This window comes from Chroicocephalus ridibundus, chromosome 12 (assembly GCF_963924245.1).
Source record: "Chroicocephalus ridibundus chromosome 12, bChrRid1.1, whole genome shotgun sequence".
NCBI classification, from domain to species: domain Eukaryota; kingdom Metazoa; phylum Chordata; class Aves; order Charadriiformes; family Laridae; genus Chroicocephalus; species Chroicocephalus ridibundus.
The window spans coordinates 7,586,993-7,607,473 of record NC_086295.1 but is presented as its reverse complement, the minus strand read 5'-3'; the positions used below and the strand labels follow the sequence as shown (position 1 = coordinate 7,607,473).

The window sequence follows — 20,481 nt, the reverse complement described above, 5'->3', positions numbered from 1 at the left end:
CGCCGCGCTGACAGACGCCCATCCGCATATATGTATATATATAGCACCCGGGAGGCTCGCTGGACTTTCATCGGGGGCCAATGGGAGCCCGGGGTGGGGTGAGGTGGGGCCGGCTGGCCCGGCCCGGCCCGGCCCGGCCCGGCCCGGGGAGGCTGCGGGGCAAGCGGTTCATGAAAGGGTTCAGGCGAGGCAGGAGGGCACCGCGCCAGCGCCGGCAGCGCCGCCGCCCGTGGAGCTTCCCCGGGGGCTGCCGCGGCTCCGGGCCCCGCCACTGGCGGCGCTTCCCCGGGGGCTGCCGCGGCCCCGGGCCCCACCGTCCGCGGGGCTCCCCGGGGGCCACGGCGGCTCCGGGCCCCACCGTCCGCGGGGCTCCCCCGGCTCCGGGCCCCACCGCCCGCCGGGCTCCCCGGGGGCTACCGGCAGCCCCGACCCCGCTTCCCGCGGAGCTTCCCCGGCGGCTACAGGGGGCTACCGGCGGCCCCAGGGGGCTACCGGCGGCCCCGGCCCGACGGATAGCGGGGCTCGCCGGGCGCTACCGCGGCTCCGGGCCCCGGCGGCCAGCGCGGCAGGTAGCGGCACCCGCTCCCTGGCGTCCGTGCGAACGGTGTCATTAAGCAATTTCCCTCTCACGCTTTTACTATTTTTATTTTTTTTTTAATTCGGCTTTTTAGGGGGGCGAGGCGGCCGGGGCGCATCCGTATGAAGCGGGGGGGGGGGGGGGGCTGTGGTGTACACAGTGCAATGCACAGGTGGCTGAAGAGTTCAGTCTTCCTTCAGCGTTTGCACTTCGAAATGATGGAATGAAAAACGCAGGGAGCTGAGGAATAACAAGTTGTGGTGGGTGGACTGCTCTTCCCCTATCTGGCTGACTAACCACCTATTTATGAAAAGGGCATGTGAGTGCATCATCTGAGAAGGCAAAATTCCCTTCGCTGTTAGTATTGGCAGCCATTAAATTCTGACCAAAAAAAAATAATCAGTTAATGCCATGAGTCTTTTAATTGGAAACTGCACAGTAAGCCTCAGAGAGAGCCAAAGGTTTTCACGCTAAGTGAAGGCAGGAGAGGTGCTAGCACAGAGAAAGCAGCTCAGGTCAGCCGGGTACTTAGCTCCCTGTCCTCCCCTTGCAAGAGGAGTCAGAGAGGCTGTGGGTCTTGCTGCAAGACAAAAAGCTACCTGTAAACCAGAGCATTTCCAGGAAAGACAGGTATGCTACAATGAGGACTTGATTCTCTCCCACCCCACGCTACCTTTTTTCATCTTTCCCAAGCTGCGTTTCCTGACTCAGCTCTTAATCCCCTTTATTTAAGTCTCTGACAGTAAGAAGCAGAGTGTGCAGATAGATGGGCGTGTTAGACAAGGGACATGCAGAGGAATAATTAGAGGATGGATTTGACATGGAACCATAAAGACGCATGCCTCAAACTCAAATTAACCATAATAAAAAGGCCAAGGTAGCAGTGGTCAATACAGAGAAACATGCACAAAACCATGACATCTCACTGCAGACTTCTGTGATTTTTGTACATCCTTTTCAATCTTGTCTCTCTGTTTCAGTGATTTTCTTCTATACGATCATACTATGTAGGCCACAAGGTCAGAGCACTTCCTAAGGCAGGCTTTAAAATTAAAGCTGGTTCAAAGGTTTGCAATTTTTTTTTTTTTTTTTTTTAGGGAAAACCACAACAAGTTGGTATTCTTGTCATTTGTTTTCTTTGAACCAGTTCTACTGAAAGCACATCTTGCTGTCCCTGTAGGCAGTGCAGTTCGGGCTTCGTTCAATGATAAGTTCTTTTGAGAAACCAGACAAGAAGAGACAATTCATGTGCTCTCTGGACACCTGTCTATTTAAGGAATCAAAATGAACTCATTTGAAGGGTCATGGCTTAATGCCTGTGAAACAATCTCTTTAGAAGACTCTGGAATAGGCAAGTCAAGACTAAACTGGGCACAGGTCAATTTTTCCATGTTTGTCGCTGCTATGGGGAAGAAACCACCCTGTTAATACGAAATCTTCTCTATTAAGCTGTCTTTAAATTACAGAATGGAAAAGGTTTTATTTAACTTCTGTGGTCGTGATGTAACACTCCGGCAGGGAAGCCAGTATATTTGTAGCTCAGCTGGGCCTGGAACTGCGAGAGCTAATGATTGCCTCAATTTCTGGTAAAGTGCAGTTCTAAGGGCATTTTCAGCCTTCGCTTCTTCCTCCCCTCTCTTGTAAGAGATCTCAAAAACAAGCCTTTAATTTTTAGCACAATCTTTTCTTGTGACCTTTAGAACATATCAAGGGTTTTCTTAAGAGTAAGGGGACACTAATTACAGGGTTCTTGAACTGAATTTTGGGGGCTTATCCTCACAGGAGTATCACTCCACCGAGGCACCTGTAACAGTGAAGATGTCACCATTGTCCCACAGATGTCTATCCACAAGACTTCCCCATATTTTCTAGTAATTGTAACAGCTAATGACAGCTGTGAGTGAAAAGCCCTCTTCACTTCTATACTATGGCAAGGAGTATTTTTAGGTCAAAGACCAGGAAATATCTGAAGATCAAAACTAAATAGCTTATGATACTTATTGTTCTATGCTTCTCTTTTGCTACAGAAAATAAAATGTGGTTTTGATTTCTGCAGTCACAGATGTCAGGAGAGAATGTTCCTTGAAAAACGAGCTGCCAGTGTGATGCTTCTGTAGAAGATCTGACAGGGACCATTGCAGAGGTACAGAAAGGTTGTATCACAGCATATCTTTTTCATCACTAAAATATTTAATCAGTACCTGAAGTCCAAGTTTTAGAGCTGCTTCCTAAGCAGAAGTAATTGCTAGTCCTGCCTCTTGGGAAACAATAGTAATATATTCTTTAAATAAAACTTGGAAATCCCATCAAGCTAAGAACTCGCCAGGATTTAAGAGACTGAGGTGTGCTCGGAAATCTCATTGAAACACAACAGCTGAACTTTCAGTATATCGTGAAACATATCAAAGGCACTGAGCTTATGCAAAGTGAACTGACTGCTTTTCATATAGCGCATTTCAAATACACTAAATATTACCAGAATAACTCCACAGTGGGAAAGAGCTTTAGATTAGTAGTGGATTTTCCTCCTTAATACCTGTAATTCCAGGTTTGTTTTGTGACATATTACACAATTCCTGCCTCCTGACCTCTGCTCTTTCTCCTTGTTGGAGAAAGCTTTTTGCTATTTTGGCCCCCGATATGCTTTTGAAGTCTCCAGTGGTTTCTAAAATGCTACAATGTAAAAGTGCTATAGGAGAACGGGCAGCCTGCACAGGGAGTTATCTCTGACCTAGGAAGGTATTTCACAGTGTTGGGGAAGGCGAGCTGAATGCGACTTGTGAACTCAGGTTTCAACACACAAAGTTATTATTCCAGGCTTTTCCACGTGTTTGTTTATGCACTTTTAATTCTATGTCTCTTTCCAGCTGAGCATCTTAGAGTTTTGTAAATACTGGTGGATTAAGCCTCAGCTTAGGAAATTGGAAAGTACAGTAATTCCCATTCCTCACAAGAGAAACTGAAATGTATTTGAAAATTGAGATCTCAAAGTTGTTATGCAGATGCTCACTGTAAAATGAAAGCAAAAGAAATCTTCATTATATTTTTTACTCAAACACTAATTTTTTAACATTAAACTTGTCCGATCTCACTGCATACTAGATGATTACACTCCTACAAGACAAGAGTAGGAGTGTGGGGAAAAAGGTCTGCTGAGTGAACTGAGAACAAGGTAATCCTTAGAGAGGGATCCAGAAAAACAGAAAGGTAGATGAACAGCTCAAACTCCACCAGCCAAGGAATCTTCTAGATGGCCATGACCTGTTTCTGATATCTACCTCGGCAATAAACATTGTGACATTCAACTACTGGAGTCTCTAATTAAGTAAGTACATGGTTCAAGAAAATTAGGAGATTTCTTGACTTAAATTAAGCAGAGTTAGTGTTTTCTTTTTTTTTTTTTTAAAAAAAAAGTTGAACCATCTTTTCTGTGAATAAATATTTATTTTCTCCTTTACATGGATAAAGCAATGCTCCATGCATACTTCATCCTCTCGAGAGGTTAAGCGTACAGGGGGACAAGCCAGGGAGAAAGTGGTGAGCACAGACCAAGAAATTGAGGTCCATCACATGATGTTCTGACAGCCAGCTTGGAAATACTCAGGACTTGACTGGCTCTTCTCTTTTCTTCTCATAACTAGCACCACTCTCTGGGCTTTTTCAGTTTCTTGTCTCTTTTAGCAATCTTGTCCTCCTTGAGCGGGGAAGGAGGATTGTAGCAAAGGATTTGTGTATTAGGATGCTGTGAGAGTGAGTTATTGTCCCAGGCTGAATTTTTCTCTTTGGACAGAACTGACAGAAGTTTAGAAGATTTTTCACCTTTCACACGGCACTGTAGAGAGGAACATTTAGTTTAAAAAGCAGTAGCATTTAGGAATCTGTCAGAACATTTCATTTTTGAAGGCATATGGTTCACATTCAGGAGGTAGGAATTTCACTAGTGATATCATGCCATGGAAGGTGATACTGCAAGTCTTGGTTTCTCTTTACTAGTCTTCAACACTTGCAGGGGGAAATTGAGGGAAATCAGTGTGAAGTGAATCCCTCAGGATGGCTCAAAAGTGCCTACTGAAATAATGATTTTGTGATTGAGCAATTATTGCGGGTGGATACCATCATACTAAGCTAGTATAGGACAAGCCCTGTTGCTTCTCTCAGCCTTGTTTCTCCCAGATGTCCACAAACCATCTTTTTCCTGTTGACACCTATCCTATCCTTCTCTATTCTGCAGTTATTGACAGGCTTAATGTACAATCTCATTATATTTTACATTTGTCCCAATGGGTTGGGATGTAATTTGGTTATTTACTGCAAAAGAATTATGTACATTTACGACAGTGTAAAAATGCAAGTGTCGATTTATTGCTGATGTTATCAGTGTAACATGATGTTATGCAAAGAAAATCTTAAAAGATACAAAAAGGTATAATGTAAATGGTATTTTCCTCACCACTTGATTATGGTGACTTACCCTCTTTTATGCTGCCTAGTGATCCATGACATGTAAGCACTGTGCCTTTAGATCCAGTGTATATTGAAACATTCTAGTTTAGCAGTATCAACAAAAGTCTATAATTATACAGATACAATAAATTACCATTAAATTCCTTTTCTTGTGTGTGTGGTGGGTGTTAGTGACTTTAGATGATGTACCTAAGAATCAGGCTAGCTTGCATCCACTTCAGGTTACACCTGCAGACAGTTCTGCATAAATACACAATATCTAGATATCTATCTTTATTAAATGATCCGAAAGGTACAGAGGGCAGGAAGGTCCTGGGAAGTATTAGGAGGAACTGTGAAAGATTCCGCATAAAACCTAGAGAAGCATTTGGATAGTCAAGTTTTGCCCAAGATTCAGGCCAAAGAAGTTTGGCCTGATGAAGTGTGGCCTGATAAAGTTTGGCCTGATAAAGTTTGGCCAGATAAAGTTTGCCACATCACCTGGAGACATGGAGTGTTTGATGTCTATACAGTCAAAATGTAGATTCTCAGGCATCCCAAATCCAAAAGGCACCTAAATTCTGTAGCTATTTATGTATTTCTGTTTCCAGAAAAATTATGAAAATATTTTCAGTTCTAGTGGTATCAATAACTCTACAATGTAAGTAAGCGACCAAAACCTGTTTGCCAAAAGCAAGGAAAGCTTTCAGAAGCAGGAAATGTTGAGTATCCCTTTAATTCAAACAACACAAATCTAAACTAAAGATCATGTTTAAGAACCTGAAGCTTTTAGTTGTTGTGTGACTGTCTTAATTGCCCGGAAAAATAGCTGTTATATGACTTCTTGAGAGAATTTGCTAAAGCTGGTTATACAAACACTTGAATCAGACTCAGACTCATGCAATTTACTGGAGTTGTTGATTAAGCCTGTAACGTTTGCACAGATTACTTTACTTTCGGTCTGATGGATGTGTTTCTGCTGAGGTAAAACTGACCTCACACCAAGTCTTTTGAAAACAAACAGATGCTTGTTACTTGCTAACATTTTAAAGGCTCTATTTCTCTGACACACTACTAGCCAGTTTGTCAAAGAAAAGGCAGTAACAATATTGTTCTTGCACATTTTTCTTACAGTTATCTTATGGTAATCAATATTTATCTTATTGTTCCCGCACTGACATGTTGTCATAAAATATCTTAAAGTATAATTGTGTGAATATAGTCTTTCATGTTATTTTTGTACTGTACTGTATTTTATTTCTAGAATTAGAGTTTCAAGGTATTAATATCTGGTCTCTAAATTCCCCTGAAATACCAAGATAATAGGTGATGCTCTTATGAGGTTATTACCTTGAATGCTTGACAATATACAAGAAAGATAGTTTAGGAGGTTGAGTGAGTGCCTAAGCAAGCAGCGTCTCCCCCCTGAGCCAATACAGAACTCAAAGCCCCAACCTGCTGTCAGTGGCTTCTATGCCATTTGCAGGTTATGCTCTCTGAATGACATACACCACCACGGCTATGTGCGTTTGCAAGTGTTCAGAGGGGGGGAATGGGAGGAATGCTAGTTATTAGTATTATCATCGCCTTGACCACGATTACAGTTTGGTAATAATATCTGGTCTCAAAATTTCCCAGAAATGGCAAATAAATAGGAGATTTTAATTGTATTTTACTAACTATTATGGAGCACTGCTGTGTTTCATCCCAGGGAGGGGGTGTGCGAAACAATCCTTGTCTGTGGCCTTTAGAGTATTTTCTGATGAAAGGTCTAATAGATATGTAGAAGATACTATTAATCCAGCAGTACTTCTGCAAAACCACAAAGAGATGAGTTTGAGCTTTAACGAGTGAATTGCTGTGAACTGAGTGCATTTTGCTTCTACTGTCTTCATTAGAGCCATAAGAAAATATGAAAACTCTATCTCCCTTTGCCATTAGTCAGCCAAAAGGCACTTGGGCTATGCTTGGTTGAACTCAATACCCTCTGGGCCACATCCCGGTTACTCCTATTCATTGCTTTTGGAGGGATTAGAGCAGACTGCAGCAGTAGTTCATCAGATAAAGCCTTCGCCTGAAATCCTGCTGTTTATTTCAGTTCAAATGCCTGGCCACAGACCTCTCTAGGGAAGAGTTTAGTTTCCTCAGATGTATGACTACTGAATGCAACTATTGCCCTTGGGAAAACATTTAATATATTTATTGCTCTATTTGGTAAAGTATCAAATGAGCACATCTGATACCTCTCTGAGGAAAACTATTCTCCCAAACTCCATTGTGATTCTGCCAACACTCCTACCACCCAAAAAAAAGAAAAAGGAAAAAAAAAGAAAAAAGACAATCTTGTGCAGATTAAAAAATGCTGAGTAACGCTACAGACAGGGCACGTTACTGACAGACCTGCTGTGAGTTTAGAGCCAGCCTCCAGATTCGGTGACAAATAAATCTGTAATGCTTCAAGACGAAAGAATCCAGCGGGGTGATGGTTAAGGAGGGAACAGGACTCTACTGCTCCTTATGTGTGTTTTTTGAGAAACATGCCGACTTTGGAAACTGGCACTGACAGTGCTGCTCTTAGAAAGGAAATTATTTCTACATGTACAGGTGTAACTGAAGACCTAATTTCAGGTAGTTTGTAAGCATTTCTATTGAAGATGAACCATAAAAGTAAAAAAAGAGCAAGACTGGTGCTACAGTTGTAGGCCCTGTAGAGAGACTTTCAGTACGGGCCACAAAAAGTTCCCAGTAAACTGAGAGATGTTCCACATTTCTGGAACAGGATGGATTGTGGAGGAACAGAAATACACGGCTAATATTTTGGACTTCGATATATTCCCTGTTGATACTGAGATGCCAAGTAGTGGTGAGGAAGGGCAGGGCTGCAGAGATAGCTCTTACCTTTTATTTTAAATAAAACCAGCGTGAGGCAACAACTGTTCTGCTGGGCCAGAATTATGGGATTATAAAGCATTATGTTTACAGAATACCCTGTCCACAAAGGTGGAGTAAGGTCTTCTGCTGTGCTTAACCATAAAGGGATTTCCCAGCAAAAGGGAATCTCCAGCTTCCATCTCAGGCACAAACAGCCAGCAGAAAACTCCCCTTGGCTTCACGGGTTCAGCTGATGCTGCAGAACTATCTGAAAGGACTACAGCGAGGGAAAAGAAAGTTTTCTTCAGAGGGTGAAGCCTATTGGGATGACTTGCAGAAAGGAGCTAATGCAATTTAATAACTCTAGTGCTGGATATATATGAACATAGAGGAGGGCTTGAGTGATAAAATGGTGATGTTGCTTTTGACTAACAGGAAGGATATTCTGTCTTTGAAAGAACAAGATTAGAAATCAGAGAAAATCTGCCTTCCTTTCCTCAGAATACGAAAGAATGAAGAACTAAGGGGGATTTGTCCTATAAATACTTAAGACTTGTATCGTTAAGAGCTGACGTGTCTTTCTGGAAAATAAGAACACCCTTAAAAGGTTTTTTTTTTTCTTCAACCTCCATTTCCCGTGCAATGCTGGTACAAGAAGGGCAGACATAGGCATTCTGACATAAGGAGCTTTATACCACAATAAGTCATGTCATCTAATATTGGAAATGCCATGATACTGCTAGTTCTGCGCCAACATGATATGGAAGCTGTACCCTTTTAGTACACTGGCACAATTAAAATAGTACAACTTTGTGTGGTTCTTGCTAATAGTGATCCACTTCATAAAGGCTAAACCTAGATAAACCAACCACTTAATCTCCATTAAGTTTTCTCCATTTCTAATGCATCTTGTATTAACAAACACTGTTGATATGTGGGTGTTGCAAGATGCTCAAAGACTGAGAAAGAGCTCAGTGTAACTTCAGGGAAAAGGGTAAAGAGTTTGGTAATTCAAAACAACTCACTTAGGCAGCAAAGAGCATGGGAAGACTCCTTCCCACCGAGCTGTATTGCAAAAGGCTACAGCAAGTAACATGAAACGAAAATGTGGAAAAGAACCACAAAGGAGAGGTAAGAAGAGGGCGTGGGGGTTATACACACCATGGAAGGGATCCCACCGAAGTGCAAGGTGAAGCTAACCACGCTCACAACAACAACGAGGACCAGTACAAGAAAGAGCAAGTCCTTTTATGCAACTGAAAGAGAAATGAGGTCACAGAGTTCAATGAGTTTATCTTACTCCACCACTAGATGTTTGCACTCGTGCACTGTTTTCACTTTTATTTACATAAGAAAGGTCTACAGTAAGTTACTCTTGGCAACATGCTCACACCACAATTCTTGCCTGAGCATGTGGGAGAAAAAGATTTATTTTCAAAGCCTTCAAGTCATCAAATTCTTACGAAATCCTCTCCTTTTCTGTTGAAGGAAATTACACTGGCTCGGACCTAACATGTATTATTCAGTTAATCCACCCATGGAAATAACCATGATTTAGACTATATCCTTTCATAGTAGGATCTTTAAGAAGAGAGAAGATAGCTGACTTAGGGAAAAGTAGGAGAATGGCCAAAGAGATGAGAGTTTGTTCTCTAGAGAATAAGAGCAATTTAGAATTAGGATTATATTTTTACAAAAGTTAATAAAAACATAGTCCCCCAAGGAGAACTTTTGTGATTAATTTTCTCCCTCAGTGGGAAACAAAGTCAAAATTATGCACCAAAATAAAATGTAACAGTCAGCCTGAGGGCCACTCAAAATATTTTCTTTTCTGTTCTATTTTTTCTACTAGTTTGTAACAGGAGTTTTGAAATGAGCAGTCATTCTGAACTGAAAAAAACAGAACTTTTTCATTCAGTAAATATCCACTATAGAATATCTTGATGGTTCAGAAAGGGTTTTCCCTCTGCCAATTTTCAAGCTAGAAACCTGCTGCAGTTTTTCCCACAAGTAGTTGTGACTTTCTTACATTTATTCAACAAAAAGCAACTACTGAAAGAGAGCTCCCAAGCCAGCTCTACTATGAAATAAAGCTAAACTTTGTTGGTGTAAGCTCCACCTCCGTAAGTAACAAAGCAGGAACCCAACCTTTTCATTTTTCCAGGCAGTAGGGCTGCTATACTATTTCCATCTGTGATGGGCAAAGTCAAGGTGGAGCGAGAACGGTGTTAGTATATGTGCTAAGACTTGAATGGAGCATGCCGTATTTCAGCTGCTCCTAATAATGCCTAATTGCAGGAAATTAATAGGAAACTTTTAACATATACACCCATTCTTCTGTTGGGTGTTGTCTTCTATTGTTCTCCACAGATCCACTTTGGAATGGACTTTTGTAAACTACCGTGGAACAAGGATTCTCCTGCAGCTGCAGGACTGGATTCTCCCTCAGCAACAAGGGGTTCTAACCAAAGCAAACACTGGCACTCTGGTCCATGGATTGTTCCTCTATTTTTCATTAAAACTGTCATTGGATAACATACAGAGTTATTTATGATTCAGATGTTAGGAGTGGGGTGGGAGACGTGAATTTGGATGCCACCAGACAGCAGGGAAGTGTACATCAGCCTCCCGTATCATGAATAAGCGTTTGAAGAACAAGACCATTGCGTGCCATCAGGGTGTTCGGCTTTTTAAAGCATAGCTTGAGAAAGAAAGGTTATAAATTTTGCCTTCAGGAAACGGTTTTGATCTTTGGACTCCAAACTGGCGGAGGCGATTCTCAGTAGCTCTGAGAAAAGGTTCAGCAGTTTTGGCTGCCTGGGACTGAACGTGCTGACCCTAGACAGCTCCTTGGTCACAGCGCTGTCTGGTTGTCTTTCTGGAGATCCAAACTCTCCCCAGACACTGTTCAGTGAGCTGCAGACTCTAACCCAGCTTTCCAAATTCCTTTCCAAAGTCAGACATTTTAAAAGCACAACATCCAGGACCTTGGACTCTCTGTACCCAGTCACTTTCTTTGGGTATAATGACTTGCAACTGCAGCTCACACGATGGCATAGCCGAAAGATGAATCACTGCAAAACACCTGAAGATATTTTCAAACACCTTTCTGATTCTTACACTGCAGGCTTGTTGCCATCCCCACCTGACACTGGCACAACAGCGTATTGCTCGGAAATCTTTGTAGCTGAGGTGTATTTAAATTTTTGAAACCTTGCGGGTACCGGAGATGCCGATCATTCTTCAAGATGGTCTTGGCAGAACCAAGCAGGAGCCGATCATGGAGCCTCAGCCACTGTTGCCAGTGGCAGTAGCAAGGCCAGCGCAGGTGCCTTAGAATCATAGTATGTGTTGGGTTGGAAGGGGCCTTTAAAGGTCATCTAGTCCAACCCCCCTGCAGTAAGCAGGGGCATCTTTAACTCGATCAAGTTGCTCAAAGCCTTATCAAGCCTTGCCTTGAACGTCTCCAGGGACTGGGCCTCCACCACCTCTCTGGGCAACCTGTGCCAGTGTCTCGCCACCCTCATTGTAAAGAACTTCATCCTAATGTCTAATCTAAACCTGCCCTGCTCTAGTTTAAAACCATTTCCCCTTGTCCTATCGCTACATGCCCTTGCAAACAGCCCCTCCCCAGTTTTCTTATAGGCCCCCTTCAGGTACTGGAAGGGGCTATAAGGTCTCCCCGGAGCCTTCACTTCTCCAGGCTGAACAACCCCAACTCTCTCAGCCTGTCCTCATAGGAGAGGTGCTCCAGCCCTTGGACGATCTTTGTGGCCCTCCTCTCGACCTGCTCCAACAGGTCTGTGTCCTTCTCGTGCTGCGAGAATTGCTTAGGTTGGAAGAGACCCTGTCCCTTTGCAGTCCTCACGGTGCTTAACATCCATCCATCCATCCACCCATCCATCCATCCACAGGTACCCATCCACTGCCCCCCCAAGGCCTTTGGATCTCGGGCCTTGTACCCACCGCAACCAGGCCTCAGGAACACCCAATGCCAGGCTTCTCCCCGCAGCTGGGAAATGTTATCGTGACCTGGTTTCGTTTTAAATTTTTTTTTTGTTTTGTAGCTGTGAGAAGCTAAATAAACTTAAGCACATGGAGGCAATTATGCAACATCAATGCCATAACCCCCTGGTTCTGTTTAGAAGCTGTCAGCCAGCCTTTTCAGAAAAAATATTTATTTTTGCTTAAAAAGTCCCTCCGCAGTGATTTGAACTCGAAGGCCTCTTCCACCTCCGTTCCCGAAAAGCGGCTGCCGAGGGCTGGGGACAGCTCGGCGCAGTCCCTGGGCCCGGCCGCCCCGCGCTGCGCGCTCCGGGGCCGCCCTCCCTCAGGAACCGCCTCGCACCCCCGCCCTGCTACTGCCGCGCCGGACCGGACCCGGCCCAGCCGGGATCCCGTCGGGCTTCTGGCAGCGGCACCGAGCGGGCGTGAAGCCGAAGCCGAAGCCGAAGCCGAAGCCGAAGCCGAAGCCGAAGCCGAAGCCGAAGCCGAAGCCGAAGCCGAAGCCGAAGCCGAAGCCGAAGCCGAAGCCGAAGCCGAAGCCGAGAGCGAGGCCCCGGCGCCCCCCGGCGGCGGCGCTGCCAGACCGCAGCCGCAGCCCTCCCCGTCGGCCGGCAGCGGGGCGGAGGCGGGTCTCTTCTCCTTTAAACGGGACGTACTAAACGCTGCGGGGGTGGTTAGGGGGTTCCTGAGCGCCCTGTGGTGCGTCCGGGCAGCCCGCTGGCCTGGAGGTTGTGGAGAGCGGGGGAAGCCCCGAGCCGCGCAGGGTCACCACTGCCGGGCGCCTTCCCCTCGTTTTCCCCAGCCCCCAGCTCCCCCTCTGCGGGGAGGGCGGGTAGTTCAGTCCCAACAACATGGCCGCCACCATGAAGAAAGCGGTGAGTGTGGCAGAAGTACACGGTGGACTTTTATTCCCCTTCCTGGCCTCTCCCTCTGCCGTAGGCTCCCACCGGGGAGGGCGCAGCTCCTCCGCCGCATCCCCGGGCGGGCAGGCCGGGCCCTCCAGCCGTTGGCGGCCGCCATCTGTCGGTGCTGGGGCGGCGCGGCCGTGTCGCCTCAGCGCTGCCTCCCGGCCCTGAGTTGTCTCCCTGAGCGCCTGACCGCCGGTTCATGCACCCCCCCGGACGGCAGCCCTGTGCGGGCCGGGCGCGGGGGTCACTTTTCCTAGGCTCCCCCTTTCCTTAGGCCGCTGCCGGGTGAGGCTAGCTCCGGGTTAGGCCCTGCCGGAAATACCCCCCCTTGCTTGTCGGTGGTGGTCCTGGTGTTGTTATCTTGGCTCTATCGAAATCGCCTATCAATCAAACGTGCAAGTCCAGGTTTGGTTACGCTGGTGTTACAGAGTTTGCGCTGGTGCAGTCGTTCGTCTCAATGGCCAATCCGGCCCAAACCATGACAGTTGTGCTGGCAAAAGCTCTTTCTGGCCGCGCAAACTGCCTGTAAATGGAGGATACCCAACCCTGTCCACCTCCCCAGGCTGCTCAGGGAGATTCCACCACAGTTCAGTGGGTTTAAAATCTGTAGCACAGCACAGCTACCAATTACTACAAAATTATGTTGCGTATGACAGACTACACTGACCTGTTAGGCTGTACCCTGCTGTGGCCTTGAAGCAGAGGTGTCCGTTTCAACTGTCAGTGCTGTTTCCTGTTAAGGAAACAACCTTTGGCGTTGGGATGCTGTGGATGTTGGGATGCTGGTGTTTTAATTGGGTGTTACTTGGGCCTCTGCACAGCTAAATGTGCGTATTGCTGATGTCCTTGGGGGGGTGTTGTGAGCAATCAAGCGTATAAGCAGAATGTAGTGGCTGTAGGACTATTTTTCAGAAGTTTTGTAGGAATGATCTCGTAGTGAGATTCAAGATGATGTAAGAAATGAAGTCTTCATTTTGACCTCTCCTCCTCGCAGGCTGCAGAAGATGTCAATGTTACTTTTGAAGATCAACAGAAAATTAACAAGTTTGCAAGAAATACTAGCAGGATCACAGAGCTGAAGGAAGAAATAGAAGTGAAAAAGGTATATTTGCTTAAAATATCACTTACTCTTCATTGCCCTGAATTAATTTTCAGCTGCAACACAGGAAATATGGGCTGTGGATTACTGTAAATAATGCTTTGGTTCTGATATGGGATATTTGATTCTTTGAAAATAGCCAGAGAATGTTAAAGTGGAAAAAGAAGTCATGAGAAGTAAAAGCCACTAATATATTCTGCATGCAATTCTTAGAACTTCTTAGTTTTCATGTATGAAGCATTGTCTATATATGTCTGTATGTCTGTTTGTAGTGTTCTTAAAATTTCCTGCCTGAGGTTGTTCACATTTATTTTTTCTTGAACCAGTAAGGCAGTTGTTTGTTACGTTCTTCTTTCAATGTGTTGACAGAGATTGTCATTATGAGCGCAGAGGTTTTCTTTTGCTAGGCTGAAGACGATACATCATTCTAATTTTCTTTTTTAATATTAATTCACTTTCCTTCAACATCAGTCATAACATTTCCAAAGAAGTTTTATCAGGTTTTTTAAAAATGCTATTACTGTCACAAAATGTTCTGTGTAACTAGTTTACCTGATATATATATTGTGAAAATGTTGCCTTTTTATGTTGCTGTTCCGTTGATGACTTAAGGTGCTGGGACTCTAAACAATCCTACTTTTGAGATAAAGTAATTAACATTTGCCATCTTTTTTAGTATTTTTTTCTGTTTTCTCGTTAAATTTAAAAGTTCCTGTGTAAAAGCATAGCAGATATTAGTGAAATTTAAATCTGCTGTATTTCCCTTGTCTAGACAGTTAATTATCCTATTAATGACAGATAATGAGTATTGACTAGCCATTTCTACTGGTACAGCTCCATTGTATTTAATACTAATGCTGAATTACAGCTCTGGAACTGTTCTATTGAACATGTTAATATCATACTGGCAGGTAGGATTTTTCCCTGAAGTGTGGACTCACTGAGTTCATTATTCAACTGATAGCACGACAATGTATCCATTGAAATAATTTACCTGGTACAAAGTGACCACCTTTATTATGTCTTGATGAATAGAAACAGCTTCAGAATTTGGAAGATGCTTGTGATGACATCATGATGCTTGATGATAGCGATTCACTTATGATACCCTACCAAATTGGCGATGTCTTCATTAGTCATTCCCAAGAAGAGACACAAGAGATGCTGGAGGAGGCAAAGGTTTGTCTGGGCAAAAGGGTGCGCCTTTACTATGCTGGCTGCTATAGTGTGATGAGCATTGGAATGGGGTGATCTGTTCATCCTTTGAACCTTTTACTTTCTAAAGTTCATGTTTGATTTGTGATTTGAGGAGGGTGATGTACATGCACAGTAATTCCTAACCGGGATGTCAGTATACAAAGTCATGCTGGCCTTTGTTTGGCCCCGTAATAAGTCTTACAGCCTGATGTGGCAAAAAGTTGGCAAAGGGATACCTCTTTATTGTTTATATGTTGCTGACAAACATAACTTAGTTTGTTTTATGTAACTAGTTGATTTTTTTTCTTTTTCAGAAAAGTTTACAAGAAGAAATTGAAGCATTAGAATCCCGAGTGGAATCAATTCAGAGGGTGTTATCTGACCTGAAAGTTCAGCTCTATGCAAAGTTTGGAAATAACATAAATCTTGAGGCTGAGGACAGTTAAAGGTGTTCTAAATATGCCATACAACTTTTCCTTGATTTATTAGATTTTTTTGATAACATTGTTTCCATCACATTTTAAAAAAAATTCACCACTTTTTTTTTTCTGAACTTTCCTGTCTTGGGTTCCATCTATTTAAGGAGAGCTTTCTTATTTTGGTTATTGCAATTATTTATTTGTTCAGGAAAGCATTAGCTTTGTACTGTTGTAAAGCATCAGGATTGGAATATTTGCATTGTTTATTAAAGTAATAAAGTCAGGCACATATTTGTAGTTTCCTTTGTTTTATTTTCCACTCATGAAAATACTTAAGTATAAAAACAATAAAAATGGAGAATTTTTGATTTGCACTGTAATGCCTGTTTGATAAAAGTTTCTCTGTAATATGTAGGGTATGGTTCAGCTGTAATGCTATTTAGCTGTTTTTAGCAGCCTTCCTGGAAATACTAAATCTATCCTTTGTCTTTCAATCTTAGCTCAGATAGCATAAACACTGTTGACAGGGGAGAAAGGAGGGCTCTAGAAAGCTCGCAATGTTATTGAAGAAAAGCTTTTGGAGTCAGAATCATGTTCAGTCATTTACTGCTTTGTATTTGGGAATCACAAAAGATGCTGTAAGTCAGAATGGTGAGTCTTAACTTCTAATTTTCCTGAACAATGATTTTCTAAATCCACGTTTTTGTATCAAGTTAATGTCAGAATTGTTCATAGATGATGTTGCAATGTCAGCATCAGTCCCTGGAACTATGCCTCCATTGCTATGTGGAGTTGAATGTAATTTTTAAATCTCTTTGACTCCTTACATCCTTAAAAAAAATTATGTACTGTCTCACTGTAATTCTGCTTTTGGACTTTTGCCTCCTTCTTTGATTAATGTATTGTTCCATGGAAATACCTGCTCATTATGACTTTGTTTTTAAAAAATTAAATCTAAGCATACTTAAATCATCTTTTTAAGCTATTTTGCAAAACAGTGTGGACAGAGGATTCATTTGGCCAAACATTAATCTACAGCCATTGTTCTTAATATAAATAATCAGAGTATGAGATGAGTATATTTTTATAAAGTGACTAATACCTACCTATCGTGTCAATTGTGTAGCATCTCTTCTGCAAACAATGTGAATGTGGAGGAAAAAACCCCACTTGGTTTCTCTATCACTGAAGTAGGTTAACAGGGTAGTGATATTGACCTTGATCTTCAGTACACCTGAGCAGGATCTTACCAGTGCATTGTTATTTATGAATTGCAGCATTGTAACTTACATAGTTGTTTACGTAAGTGTATTAGCATTGTATATAGGGTTTAGCACAGCCATAACAGAAGAGTGTCTTTGACAGTGAAGATCTAATACCTCAACACAAGCACTTGTATTACATACAACGTATATTAACTGATGGCTGCAAGTCTCAAAAGCTGTCCTAACGTTCTCTCTAGCCCTGGCATTTCCCATGTTTCTTTTCTGTAGAATTCCAATGGTTTATATGCTTTTGCTGCTGGACATGTGTACAAATACCCTGGTTATTCCTGTACAGATTTTAAACCTTGTTTCCTAACTGGTTGTGGTTTTAATTCAAGTCTATGCCTCAGGAAAGGGTTCAAGTTTTTCCTTGCTTCCTGAGTGAATACTTAGGCTACTCTTAGGTAAAATGTGGATATGGTAGCCATAGCAACTCTGCTGCTGTCTGCCAGCCAGTGCTTGTAGCAAATCAAGTGTGCTGGGCCTTCAAGAAGGTATAGGCGTTCCTCTACATATTTTCTGAACCCTCCATTCAGTTTTCTGTGTTAGGTAGGCATTTGGCACCAAACTACTTCGAGCAGTTGATTGACCACTTACTGTTATTTTAGGCACTAAAGGAATAAAGTGATGGCCAGTTATTTGAGAGCAGCTGATAAGAGTATTGTGGTCTTAGGTGACTCAGCTTTGTCTTATCCTGCTGTAGTAGGTAACAGCTTTTAGTCCAAAACCGTGTTTTGGGACAGCGCAGTTTGAGACCTGAATAATGCAAGGCTACAGACTTAGGAGGTGCTGATATCTTGAGGCTTTTTCTAAACAGACAAATCATTCATTTGGTATGTTAAACCAAACCATCCAATGCACTTGTCCTTATAATTATAAACCAAAAAAAAAAAAAATGTAAAAGACTTCTTTTTCCAGGTGAAAACTAAGCTAGTGATGGAGTTTGACCCATAATGAGAAGCATCCAGCAGATGGCATCAAAGAACTGGGAAACCCATTTTATGGTAAGCCCATGCCTAGGCTGTGAGCACCATCGCCGATTTTAGTAAAGTGAAACTTTGGCTGCAATGATCACATTCTCATTAAGTGGTTGGTAACACTGTAAAAGTCACTCCTAAGTGACCGCTGTGCCGTCTCTGCTGTTCTGAGCATATTCACAGCTGTGCAGACTGCAGGTATTTAAAATGAGTGTGATTTCCAGGTAGGCCATAGCACAAATATGGCTTCATTACAGAAAACAAAAAGGCAGCTAGTACAGTTTAATGATTCCAGTAGCAGCTATAAAGCCAATGAGGACCTTAGTTCAGTAAAGGACCAAAGGGAGAATGCTGCCAAGGTGTGGAAAACTTGCATTATCCCTGCTGTTCTTTGCTATGCTAGAAGTGGAATTGTCCATATATACAGCCCTGGTGGTTAGGGAATAGAAGGCTGTTAGATTGTTCTTGTGAATGCCAAAGGTCTTTCCTCTCTGGTCCTTTTAGTTTGTTTTGTGACCCCGTTCCCTTATTTTCTTTCTTTTTTCTGGTTATGATGGTCTTGGTGTATTTTAGCCCATTTAACTAGGCCTTCCTGCACTACTAGAGTTTAGGGTTTTATGTGTGTGATGCGTCTTTCCTGTTTGCTTAGTCCTGCTACAGCCTTGAAAATCTGGGTGTCTTTTTGCACATGTAATGTCCAGTTTCCTTGTATAGTTATGGTGTTTGCAAGCCAGGCAAGTAATTATCCAACAAACCTTTTCAGATTAGTCCCTGGATTTCTGTATTTTACAGAACTATGGTCCCAGGCTATCATTTTGTATTTTTACACGTGTAAAATAGAACATGAAGGAAACTCTGTTTTGTTCTTAAGTTGTCATTGTAGAAATTGATTTACAGATCGTCCATCAGTTGCTTGAAAGTATTTAACAGAGTCCTAGTTTTTCCTTTTGATAACCTTTCTCCTCCCTAGTGAATATATGCAATTGTCTTTCCGTTGGCATTTATTCTGTTTAGCGCCACATCTTCTAAGTACTTTTTATTTTTGGTAGATTTGAAATTTCTGTTGTCTCTAATCATGTTTGTCTTACAGTTATCTTCTTCAGATAGCGTAAGTCCATGAAAAAAACCTGATCCTTTGTGCACTGCTGTACGTCATGAATCATTTAGCTGCACTTGACAATGTACAGTTTTTAATAGCGTTGTCAGAATGCAAAAAGTTTACTGTCATTCTCTGTATTGTCAAGGGAGCCACATTTGTGAAGCACTTCAAAGATGAAATGCACTGTAAAAGTGCTAAGTGTTATTTTAATTTAAGGGCTTCATTTAGAGCGTTGGGCCAGTGATCTTGTATTCTCTCTTAGTGATTGAATTATCTATTCAGCTTCATCTTTGTATTAAAATACAGTTTCCATACTGTTTTTGTATTTTGCAAAAGTCATATATTTTGCAAAAGTCATATATTTTTGTATTTTGCAAGTCATAGAGCCACCAGTGGCTGCCTTTTCACTTGGTTGCAGCAATTAAAGCAGGTAAACTAGCAAAACTGCAGCCAGTGAAATATAGCTTATTTCAGTGCATGATGTCAAGGAGACTTAACTTACCAGTTTTTCAAAGTAGTCCGCTAAGAACTCTGTAAAACAGAGTAGGACACAATTATTGTACTTACTGTATTTTCAGGGGCTTGTTTGTGATTCCATATCTTGTCAGCTCATATAAAAATGTTTTCCACATGATGATCTCTAGCATAACCTTCTCCAGTGGAACCTTCATTATTGCTCATCGCTTTTGTATAGAAGATCCTTGGATACCATTACACTCCATAATATAAATGTGGTTGATAATTATTCAATAATTATAGGAAGTGGTGTGTAGCCGAAGTACAGATAATTTTGTGGTATTAACTATCACTTCAAAGAGCAAAAAGGGATTGAATGCTGAATATAAAGCCATATTTTCTGTAGGAGCAACAAAATTGAGTAGTCTGGTTTGCATGAGTCAGTGGTTCAGATAAATTATCTAATGTTATTTTAATAGTCTGATTCATGAAAGAGAAAAAAAATGTGGATTATATAGGCATGATAAGACAGAAATTATTTGCAACCAAGTTTGTCCTTATATTGGTTGTATGAGTCATACAGAAAAACAAATTATTTGTAATTAAATGTTAGCTGCTGATCAGACTGCACAGAATGCAGTGCACCAAACATGGGCGTAAATGGCTATGAAGGATTCCATCAGCAAAAGGTGAAACAGGTTTACAGTTAAGGGGGACTGCATCCAGCTGTTCAAGAGATGTAATAAAAAATTACAAACCTGAGTTGAACATTAGCCATTTATTGCAGATTTACAAAAATCTTTTCTTTGCTGTTGCTCTGCAAAGCTGGTTAGTATACAGTGACTTTGATCTCAGTTTATAAACTGCAGGTTTCATTAGGTGGCCCTCTGTACTCATGCCAGCAAACCCCACACTTGGGGACGCTGAATAGCGGGGTGCAGGGTTGTAATGTGAGTTCATCAAAGGATTGCTTTAGGATAACTGCTGCGGTCTGATCTGGTGGTGTTACCACTTGTACAGGGGAGAGGAGAGACAAGATGCACTTGATGTTGAACTACAGGCTTGGCCAGTACTACATCTGGCCATTTCCTTAAACTATTAAGAAAATTTCCTGTTTGCTTTCTCCACACAGCCCAGCACAAGTGAGGAAAAACATTGTTCAGTG

The 20,481-nt window shown here is 42.5% G+C and overlaps 1 protein-coding gene across 1 annotated transcript; it reads left to right on the top strand.

Moving 5' to 3' along the window:
• Positions 1-12,310: 12,310 nt before the first annotated feature.
• On the top strand, positions 12,311-20,089 carry PFDN4 (prefoldin subunit 4). Its single transcript, XM_063350228.1, has 4 exons — positions 12,311-12,771; positions 13,799-13,906; positions 14,939-15,082; positions 15,415-20,089. The coding sequence occupies exons 1-4, from the start codon at positions 12,748-12,750 to the stop codon at positions 15,544-15,546; spliced, it is 408 nt and encodes a 135-aa protein (XP_063206298.1). The 5' UTR covers positions 12,311-12,747; the 3' UTR covers positions 15,547-20,089.
• The last annotated feature ends 392 nt before the right edge of the window (positions 20,090-20,481 follow it).